Source organism: Phalaenopsis equestris, unplaced genomic scaffold, assembly GCF_001263595.1.
Source record: "Phalaenopsis equestris unplaced genomic scaffold, ASM126359v1 Scaffold000422, whole genome shotgun sequence".
Lineage (NCBI taxonomy): Eukaryota > Viridiplantae > Streptophyta > Magnoliopsida > Asparagales > Orchidaceae > Phalaenopsis > Phalaenopsis equestris.
The window spans coordinates 895,654-907,003 of NW_018164863.1; the positions used below are offsets into that span (position 1 = coordinate 895,654).

At 36.0% G+C, this 11,350-nt stretch overlaps 1 protein-coding gene across 2 annotated transcripts; it reads left to right on the forward strand.

The window, feature by feature from the left end:
• Window positions 1-6,490: 6,490 nt before the first annotated feature.
• Window positions 6,491-8,707, forward strand: LOC110027305 (gibberellin-regulated protein 6-like). 2 transcript variants are annotated; one of them, XM_020728671.1, is made up of 5 exons: window positions 6,491-6,698; window positions 6,778-6,822; window positions 6,928-6,961; window positions 7,745-7,941; window positions 8,445-8,707. In XM_020728671.1, exons 1-4 carry the CDS (start codon window positions 6,618-6,620, stop codon window positions 7,924-7,926), a joined length of 342 nt encoding a protein of 113 aa, XP_020584330.1. In that variant the 5' UTR covers window positions 6,491-6,617; the 3' UTR covers window positions 7,927-7,941; window positions 8,445-8,707. The 2 variants fall into 2 exon arrangements, with proteins under 2 accessions (XP_020584330.1, XP_020584329.1); XM_020728670.1 differs by lacking the exon at window positions 8,445-8,707 and having other exon boundaries at window positions 7,745-8,394.
• Window positions 8,708-11,350: the final 2,643 nt, after the last annotated feature.

The window sequence follows — 11,350 nt, forward strand, 5'->3', positions numbered from 1 at the left end:
ATTTAAAGTTTAGATGTTAGATATGTAAATTCATAGGCATTGAGTGATGTGTATGTAAATCTTTCTTAATTAATTATTTAATTTTCTGCTTATCCTGAGATCCATATCATTTGTCCTCAGTTAAGCTTAACTCTACAGTACTCCCACCAGAGAAGTATTGGTTGTTGTTAGGTATGACTCTTGGTGAAGAGGTGTGTCTCCTGGTGAAAAGAAGTGTCTCTTGGAATAAAGGGGGTTGTGAGGAGCGAGGGCGTGATTGTAATTTTATCTGAGGGTTAGTATATGTCTATATATATGTGTGTAACCCTATGGGATGTATTGTAACTTTTCTGAAATAGTGAAACCGCTGCTCGATCCTGAGGACGTAGGTAATTCTTTGCCGAACCTCGTTAAATTTATGTGTTCTTCTTCTAGTTTGTGTCGATTTCTGTTTTATTCCGCTTCAATCTTCATAACAATTTTATCACTCAACAAATCATATATAAATATTAAATATATACATGAAAATTATGTCAGCTCTGATGACCTTAGAGGGGGTCAAAAAGTAAAAAAAAAAAAATAAATAAAGTCACGAAGACGACCTCATGACCCAAACCAGAACCTACTAGGCTTAAATGAGATAGGTGTTTGAGTAAATCATTCAAAGAAAGCCGAGAGAAAATGTTGACATATCTATCGGTTTATACAATCCAAGGAAAGAATCTAGTTCCCAGGCATCACATGTCGTGCCACGAATGGCCGGTAGGATTTCTCATAAGGGACCAAGAATTAGCCATACGACCGAGCCTCACAATCATCCCGAATAACTATCTCGTCAATGAATGAGCTGCTTGTCAAGTTACAGTGATTCACCATTTGCACAATAGGCCAGTCACATTCTACCAACATAATCTCCTCATTAAAGACTCGTGGGTGCCGACCCAAAGCTAATTGAATCTTGACAACCAGCTTGAATCCTGACAACCAGCTGCGCCAACTCTGTCAAATCGATCAAATCAGCCTTACCAATGTGGAAACACTTCAACTGGGAGAAGAAGATGTTTGAAAAGGTAATAGCAGCTTTTTCATATTCCTCAAATCAAAAAGTAAACTTTTGTACAAAGGGTAATATATAAAGACGTATAGGAAAATGTTTGTTTTGAGCTGAATGGTGAGATGTATTCTGGTTAGAATCGAACAATTCTGATTCCTCTAGGTTGTGAAGCATGGCAGGCTGGTAGAGAAGTAAAGCTGAGGTTGTTACATCCCCATCAAGCTGATGGTTCGATCAAAAGTAAGAGCTCGTCATTTAATTGCTGAAAATGAGAATTGGAGATAGCCTTTGCAAAGTTGCTGGCAAGCCAGTTTTGAGTGGTGACGTGATGAACTGTGAGGTTTTGTTGTTGTATATAATCACGAATGAAGTGGCAGCAGACTTCTATGTGTTTGGTTCTGACATTGAAGACATGATTGTTGGTAAATATTATAGCAGAGATATTGTCACAATGGAATATTGTGGGTTGAGACTGTGAGGTGTTGAAGTCAAGCATGAGCAACCAAGCTATATAAGATTCGTGGCTGCAGAGGTGATAACGCGGTATTCGGCCTCAGCGGATGATCGAACAACAGTTTCTTGTTTCTTAGCGAACCAAGAGATGGGTGTTTTGTCGAGAAAGGCACAATAGCCAGATGTGGATTTGCGATCAGTGGGGTTACTTGCTCGGTCAGAGTCTGAATGGGCTATGATTTGAAAAGTGGATCGGTGAATGGAAATGCCAACAAATCTAGTTCCATTAATGTAGCAGAGGATTCACTTAAGTTGTTAAAAATATTGGTGTGTGGGTAGCTGCATCTGTTGAGAGGCAAGCTTTGCAACAAATGCAATGTCTGGGTGAGTAAGTGTGAGCTGTTGGAGGGAGCTTACAATTTGGTGATATGTTGTTATATTTGGTGGAAATATAGATTTGAATACCTTTTGGGTGAGCAAGGATTGAGGACCAGTTTGGAGTTGAGCATGTCAGTGGATTGGAGATTGTCGGTGATATATGAGAATTGAGATAAGTGAAGTCCATTGGAGGTGGTGGTTGCTTGGATGTCGAGAAAGTGAGAGAGGGGGCGAAGAGTTTCATAGGAAAATGGGTTTGAAGTTAGTTAATGGTGAAGTTAATGAGAGAGGAATCGGTGCTAGTAAGGATTATGTCGTCTACGTATATGAGCATGTAGAGTTGATGATTGGCACTATGTTGACAGAAGAGATAAGGATTGATGGAGCTGGTCTGAAAGTGAATTGTGTGGAGATAGAAGGAGAGGGGTGGTAAACCATTGACGTGAAGCTTGTTTTAGACGTCACAGGGCTTTTTTTAGTAGCTATACATGATTGGGATAGTTGGGATCGACAAAACCAAGTGGATGGAACATGTGCATGGTTTCAGTTAGGTTGCCATGGAAGAAGGCGTTGGATACATCAAGTTGAAGAATGGGGCAACAATTTGTGAGGGAAACTGTAATGAGAACATATGGTTGGTTGTTTGGCTACAAAACTTCGGTGTAGTCAAGGTCATGTTGTTGTTTAAAGCCTTTAGCTACAAGGTGGGCTTTATAGCGGGAGATAATGCCATCAGTGTTTGAGTTTGGTACGATAGGTTCATTTGGAACCTAAAATAATGTAATGAGGGGAAGGTGGAACTAGGATCTATGTGCCTTGTAATTGTAGAACTTGGAATTCAGTGGACATTGCTTCATTCCATTGAGGGTGTTTGATAGTAGAGGAGTAGCAGGTTGGAGTGGTGATGAGGTGATGAGTGAGGTTGAGTATTTGACATGTTTTGAGAGATCCAGTTTGAAAGCATGTTTGCATATGATGCGTAGATTTGATGGTGGTGTTGAAGTTGTAGATGTGGGGGTAGAGTTTGTAAATGAGGGATTATTTGAGATTTTAATTAGGGAATTCAGTTTGGGTTGGAAGAGGCAGGTGTTGAGGGTGGTACATTTGGAACCTAAAATAATGTATTGAGGGGAAGGTGGAACTAGGATCTATGTGCCTTGTGATTGTAGAGCTTGGAATTCAGTGGACATTGCTTCATGCCATTGAGGGTGTTTGATAATAGAGGAGTAGCAGGTTGGAGTGGTGATGAGGTGATTAGTGAGGTCAAGTATTTGACGTGTTTTGAGAGATCAAGTTTGAAAACAGGTTTGCATATGATGAGTAGATTTGGTGGTGGTGTTGAAGTTGTAGATGTGGGGGTAGAGTTTGTAATGGAGGGATTATTTGGGATTCAAATTAGGGAATTCGGTTTGGGTTGGGAGAGGCAGGTGTTGAGGGTGGTGATTTCGGTGGTTCATTTGGTAGAATGGAGGTTAGGATCAGAAGAAGTTGAGGTAAGTTAACTGTATATGATTGGGTTGGTGTACATTGATTGGAGGGATTATGAAAAGAAAATATGGCCTCATTGAAGAGCACATGACTAGATGTGTATATTTTGTTGGTTATGGGATCAAGGCATCAGTAAAATTTTTGATTGGATGCATAGTCCAAGAAGAAACCTGGTGTGGATTGGGGAGCTAGTTTATATTAAGCATAGGGTCTAAGCCAACAATAGCAAAAACACCCATATATTTTTAGATGATTGTAGAATTGGGGTGATGGCGACGTAGCTCAAAGAGAGATTTGAAGTTGGTGATTTTGGATGGTAGACAAATGATTAGGTATGCGACAATAAGAAGAGTGTCGGCCCATAAGTGATGGAGTAAGTGAGCGATGGCCATGAGAGTGAGGAATTCGATAAGTAGGTGTTATTTGCGCTCGACGACACCATTTTTGTTCAGAGGTATATGGGCATGAGTATTTCTGTTGTATGTCGTGGTGGTTGGTAATGCTTTAAAAAGAGTGGTTAATGTATTATCCTCTCCATATGCACATAGAGATTTAATTTTATAGATTCTATCACCTTTTCAGCAATACCACTATCGAGGTACCATTTGTTGCGTTGGATTCAACGTTGGTGGTAACAAGAGTTGTTGGCGTTTGATAGGATTTGACATGGTGGAACCAACACTTGAAAGCTTCATGTTCAGGCTTGCAACAAATTTGGCACACCGTGGGAGTACAACTGTTGTGGTTGGAGTTGTGTTGGGCTGATTCAGACTAGATGAGTATGCCTTATGTTGGTCATTTGACGAATAGTTGTTTGATTGACCTTTACCTCGACCGTGAGATGCAAAGAGGGCTGTGAAGATGGAGGACTCTTTAATTGCTTCGTTGGCTAGAATGATTTCTTTGCTGCAGTGTAAGGTGTAGTGATCGTTAAGGGAGATCGGGTGAAGAGTAGTGTGGATTGCTTTGAAAGCATTATAGTTTGATAGCAACCGATTGAGGGTGTAGTGAATGATATCTTCCAGATCGAAAGAGGTCTATGTAGCGGCAAGTATGTCTACCTTCGCCTTGACTTTAGACAGATATTGATTCATAGATCTGTTGAGCATATTGAGGCTGTGAAGTTCATTCTTTAATTGGATAATGTGACGACGGATGGATGATTGGAGTCGATGCTCCATTGTTCCCAGATGTTGTGGCAAGTATCTAGGGGTAGAAGATAAAGTAAGATAGAGGGGGAGATGATTGAGTAATGGGCCGCAACAAGATTTTGGTCGATGAGCATCCACTAGTGTAATCAAAATTAAGGAGTAGGGTTCCAATGGCATCTGAAATATGTCGAGGAGGTCATAAACAAAAGCCATCTAAGAAACTGCATACCTATTTGCACGGAAGAGTTTCATGACTGATGTCTTCCAAGTGAGGTGTTTGTCTTTGGAGAGCGGAGTAGAGACAAAACTTCGATTATTAATCAGGATGAATTTGAGCTGAGAGGGGAATGGATTGTCGACCGACAGGGCAATGGGCTGAGATGCTGTATTGGCTTTGGAGGAAGCAGCGGAGGTAGTGGAGGCCATGAGATCTGACAATATTAGAGTGAGTCGGAGGAGGTTGTGAGACATGACTGCTTCGATACCATGTGGAAACACTTAAAACTGGAAGAAGAAGATGACTGAAAAGGTGATAGCGGCCTTTTCATATTCCTTAAATCAATAAAGTGAACTTGTGCTCATAAGGTAATATATAAAGGCATGTTGGAAATGATTTGTTATGAGTTGTATGATGAGATGGATTCTGGTTAGAATCGAACAATCCTGATTCCTCCAGGTTGTCAAGCACGACAAGCTGACAGAGAAGTCGGGCAGAGGTTGTTACAACCTAGTCAGAGCCATGCTAGCCCAACCAACCCAACAATAGAACAATCAAACAATAGACTCGTGTATGTAAAATACCAAGAATATCAGATAATGTCCCCATTAAAAAAGGGGCAAAATATATAATATCACTTATTGTACCATCTCTAAATACGGATTAGAAATAGCTAATGGACAAGTTGTTTTCCTGTTCATTTATTATTCACTTCTCTCTCTTTTTTTTTATGTCCTAACCTTTGAGATATGATTCACATACAAATTGAGAGAGAGAGAGAGAGAGAGAGAGAGAGAGAGAGAGTATAAGAGTGTCGGTGGAGTTCAGCTACGGCAGCAACTTGGAGAGCCTAGAAGTAGGGTTTTAAGTTATTAGTGTATTTATAAATGGTTAGGGACATTTACCTAGATACCACCCAATTCTTATGTTTTACATATCCAGCCGCTAAATATTACTTTTTACATTTATCGCACCAAAACTTTCTATATCACATAAAAAATGCCCCTATTTAACTTTCAAAAAGTGAAATGCATTCTTATATATAAATAAGGTGGCATGCATGTAAAAATTAATGTTTTTGATTTTAGATATGTAAATACCTTGGAATTTGGTGGTATATATGTATGTAAATCTTTCTTAATTTTCTGAATAGATTGTTTAGTTAGGTTCATAAATATACACATCTGTTTGTTGGACAATTTTTTCCTTAAAGAATTTATTAAAATTCTTATTTAATGATGATTGAATTGCTCACTCTAATGTCTCTAGCAAATTTAAATTAATATTATTGTTAGTGTTGTAGTTGCCATGATAGATAGTTTGACATGCTGATTTTACTCTTTCCTCATTAATATTTAGAGTTTACTAAAGAATTTAATTTAGTAATTAATGAGTTATATTAGTTTTGATTAAATTTACCAATTCATTTTAATCTAATTATTATACCATATATTTTCATTATTATCATAAAAAAAATATTATTACTTATATTTATTTAAAACAAATATATTATTAATAAAAAAATTGATAAATAATTATGTAGACGATTTTTAGTGGGGCAAGTATTTGTGAACCTGCTGAAAACAAACTCTTTTTCAAAAATCAAGTTTACTTTTTTTCAAAGTCAGATCTTAGCTTTCACAGCAGTCTACAACTCATGTTAAAAAATCAGCTTTCTATTACAAAAATTTCTAAAAATAGTAACAAATAATCGTGAGGGACTTAAAAGCAGAACATGCAGAAACTGTCATCAAATAAATGAACTTTAAAGAGATAAGTTTAGCAGTGCACCTTTAAGCTCTGCCCTCAAGTGTTAATTATATAAATATAACAGAGCCTTCTGTCTCGATTGAGGCTTTGCTGCTAGAGGTAGAACTACACCGATTGCTCTGTAAGCATGGGAAGATCAAGCAATTTCTTCTTCCTCATAATCTTTGTCATCTTGGCCTTCTTTTCAGAACTTAAAACTGCTTCCGAGGTGCTTCCTGAACTCACTAATCCCAGATTTCAGTATTTTTGCAGCTTTGAGTTAAAAAATTTTAACTTCATTGTATCAGCAAATGGTTAATGTGGAACTGAGCTTAAATTTGGCAGCACGCAAGGTAATGTGTAGAAAGTAGAATTCCTTAGCAACTCAATTGTGTTTAGTTTGAAAACTTTTAGTTTTCTAACCTGCTTATGATTATATCTTGCTATTTTATATACAGCACAAACATAGACATTCAGGTTTCAGTGCAGCAGGTTTGTCTATAACTCCCTTTTTATTTTTTGTGGTTTTTAGTCTGAGCGAATGTGATTTAATCTACATTTTTTAAGTCTCAATTTTTTCTAACATTTAAGGACTCATTTGGTTGGGCTTTTGCTTGCTTTGCGCCATTAAAAAGCTCAGAGAGAGAGAGCTGTCATAGTTTGAGAAAATTGCTTTAAAAAACGCTTCCGAAGTTTTGAAACTACTTAAGCAGCTTTTCTTCTGCTAATTTATCAAGAAAAGAAGCCAAATCTAACCAGCCCTAAATCTCTATAGGATATATAAATATGTCGGAGGATTTACATACATACCACTAAATTCTTATGTATTTACATATCTAGCAAATAAGCTTCAATTTTTACATGCATATTCTTCTAGTTTCTCTATGCATGGAAAGATGGATTTCACTATTTAAAAGTTAAAATGACGGTTGTGGTAGAAAGGATTTGGAAGGTATAAATGTAAAAAATAAAGTTTAGGCATCAGATTTGTAAATTCTTAGGAATTTGGTGGTATGTATGTAACTGCCCCAAATATGTTTCTCGAACTGAACTTTTATGGCCTTTTTGGTTGCTTGGAGTTAAAAATCATGTCTTGTAAAATTATAAAATTAATTTTAAAAATAATTAGCGCTTTTATAAACACTTGAGACTAATGACCCTCTTAAAAAAGTCCTCTTTCATTTATGTATGTATGCATATAGGAAAAGTTCATATATTTGAATGGAAAAAAAATGAAAATACCTTCACATTTTGATAAATTTATATGGTTTATAGAGTGCCCAGGTGCATGCCAGTACAGGTGCTCCAAGACGGCTTATAAGAAGGCCTGCTTGTTCTTCTGCCAGAAATGCTGCTTCAAATGCAGGTGTGTACCTCCTGGGACTTATGGTCATAAGGAGGTCTGCCCTTGCTACAACAATTGGAAGACTCAGAGAGGAGGCCCAAAATGCCCTTGATTGCTTAATTAATCAGTTAATTAATCTTCTCAGAAGCTTAATTAAGAAATTATGGCTCTGCAGAATTGGCTTCCATTAGCCAATTATTAATTAATTTTGTCACATTATATCTCTAATCATTAGGAAAAAATATCAATGCTTAAGTATTCAGTTCAGTTTAATTTCATGTTTTTTGGAGGTGTTTTTAATGAAATGTCTTCTGTTAATTAGGAAATATATATAGCTGCGTGCTAATTTAGTATTTTTCATTCTGTCCTAAAATAAATTAATAAATATTTTATGTTGAATCTTGATTTTTTTTTCGGAAATACACCACTCAAGAGATAGAGTAGGGAGAAGGAGGAGGAGAGAGAGAGAAGAAAAGTGTTAGAAAATTCTAAATAGAGAAAGGAGGTGGTGGGGTTCCTTTATTCATATTTATAGGTGCATATTTATGCAATTACAAAAGAGATGGAACAGTTTTAGAAATCATCCTTAACAAAATTAATGTATACCACATTTGAATGTTTTACTTCCAGATTTGTACCACAACTTTAATTTGAATATGACGGCTACCAGTTGGTCGACATGTTTGAATTCGGTCTACCAAGGCAACATTTCAAATGATTATTCTTGCAGAAGCAAAGTCAATCGATAGTCCCGTCGTGACCAGATGCTCCTACGTCCGTAAGATTGTCCTGCCGATAGGATCCATCATGTGCCTTCATGCCGGCAGTTTTTGGTGTATGCAAAAATATACCCAGTGAGAACAATCGAATGCAAATTTTCTATGGAGACTAAAATGGAATGTGCATTGATTGGATAAATTAAAATTTGGAATTTACATAGTTGGTTAGTTCAATTTGATTTGAAAATTTTGTTTTATTTTTGCTATAAATATGTTTTTTTTTTCTCTCTTTTTTAGTTTTGATTTAGTTTCAGCTTCTAGAGATCAAATTGAAATAGAAAAATGACACAAAGTAACTTAAATGCAGACTAGATATGAGATTATGAATTGGTTTAATTTAAGGCTGTAATTGAGTGAAGCCCACTCATTAGCTGGTTTGGGCTCGACTCAATAAGTGGCTCGTGAGCTGAGCACGATAAGGTAACAAGTCAAGCTCAAGCCAACCCCAACTCTCGACTCATTAGCTCGTGAGCCTGCTCGGAAAAATACTAGTATAAAATACACTCAAAATTAGGGCTATCAAAACGGTTCGTTGTTAGCGAACAACACATGTTCGGCTCGTTAAGAAGCTCGTGTTCGGCTCGTTCGCTAAGTTAATGAGCCGAACACGAACAACACGAACAAATATTTTTTTGTTCATGTTCGGCTCGTGTTTGCTCAAAATACACTACTAATCAATTATATATATATATATCTTTTATGAGTAGTATTTTCTTAAAAAAATTAATTAACTACAAGGCTACAAAGATTTATAATCAATTAAAATTATTAATGAAGAAAATAGATTAAAAATTATTAAAATTTGATTCAAGTGATGTTTTAAATCTAGCCCAACTCCTTAACATCTTATGACTACGTGATTAGGATTGTCAAAATGACTCATTGTTCGTGAACGGCTTGTGTGTTCGGCTCGCTAAGCAAACGAGCCGAACACGATCTGGGCCTGGACTTACTCGTGCTCGACTCGTTTACACCCCTATTCAAAATATATTATATTGTAAGACTTTGTTTTTAAATTATTAAATATGCAAAAAAATGATATTTTATATTTTAACTCAAGTATTTTTTTATTATTTATCTCTCAATTGTTCATTCTATTTATAATTTTATTCTAACTATAACTTAAATAAAAGTTATTTCCTCTCTTTTATAATAAACAAGCCGGCTCAAACTCATAAGCTTAATCTCAAACTCATAAAAAACTTCTTAAAATTAGGATATATTGTAAAAATAAATAATTAGGCTATTGCATGCATCTTATAATGTTTATTTGACAATGAGTAACTCAGATAGTTCTGATTTTGTCGATTGAGTGCAGCTATAGATTTAATTTCTGTCATTTCAATTTTTGGAAGGGCGAAATTGAAATCTGTATGTTCAGCCAATCCGTCATACAAAGCAACTGAATGCGCTTCGTTTATCCTATTTTACTGCTACTATCTAACCTATTGTATGCAATGAAATTTGAACTGTATTCTTGGTTTAAGGTTCTAATTATTTATTTATATATTTATATAAATACCTTTAGATTATTGATTCTCTTATCAGCAATTGAGATTTTTTTTGTTTATTTTTGTCATATTTATTTTGTGAGTCATGTTGACAGATCAACATAGGTGCTTTGAAGTGGTTTAGCACGTGTTTCAAAATTTATTTTTATTCCTCGTGAGAGCCCATTTAGCCCATCTTTGACTTCACTTTATTTCAGAGGTGGAGTTCACAGGCCTCAGATTGAAATTTTTTACTTATAGAAGAAGTCAATTTAGTTTTTGCTCCTTATGAAATATAAGTTTTGACTCTCCTGAAATATTACTTTGCTCTTTATTGTTGTAGCTCTCCTATGTTGAGTCTAGAAAGACAGTTTGCCCCCCTTAAAAAATAAAATTGATTCTGCCCTTGCTTTATTTTATGGTGTATGGTTTATGGTACATTTTGTTATTATGTGCAGCATGATTGTATGGTTTTTGCTCCTTATGAAATATAAGTTTTGACTCTCTTGAAATATTACTTTGCTCTTTATTGCCCTAGCTCTCCTATGTTGAGTCTAGGGAGACAGTTTGCCCCCCTTTAAAAAAAAATGATTCCGCCCTTGCTTTATTTTATGGTGTATGGTTTATGATACATTTTGTTATTATGTGCAGCATGATTGTATAGATCAATTGCCACTCATAAATCTGAATTTTGATGTTCATATTTAAGTGCAAGTTTGACGGCAGCTAAATCAATCCAATTAGCTCGCTCCGGCTATGGCTAGACTAAGGAAGAAACACAGCTAGTCATGATGAGTTAGTAGTATCATCGATTGTCAATATATTTAATCAATTAATTGAAATGCCATTTTGTGGACCTCGACACAACAAATCTAAAAAAAATTGATGTGTGGATATTCCATGAATCAAATTAATGGCTATAAATGTGAGAAAGGTCACGCTATAAATTTAATACCATTGAAAAATAAATATAATATGCGTGAAAAGGAATCTATTGATGCCATAATAATTCCAAGAATTATAGGGACCAAATAGAGTTTAGAATACAATGTACATCTCATCTCAATCAAACAACATCATGTCAGAATTATGGGAAGAGCATTCTAGAAGTAGAAGTTCACCCTGGCGGCCCCCTTGATTCCGCTATCAAGAGCTTGGATGCAGAAGGAAAGAAAGGGCCAGTCCACTTCAGTCTCATTCTAGCTTGTTTGCTTTGCTTCGACTTGGTGTTCATTTTGGGCTTGGTTTTCGGTGCTTTGGTGATCAT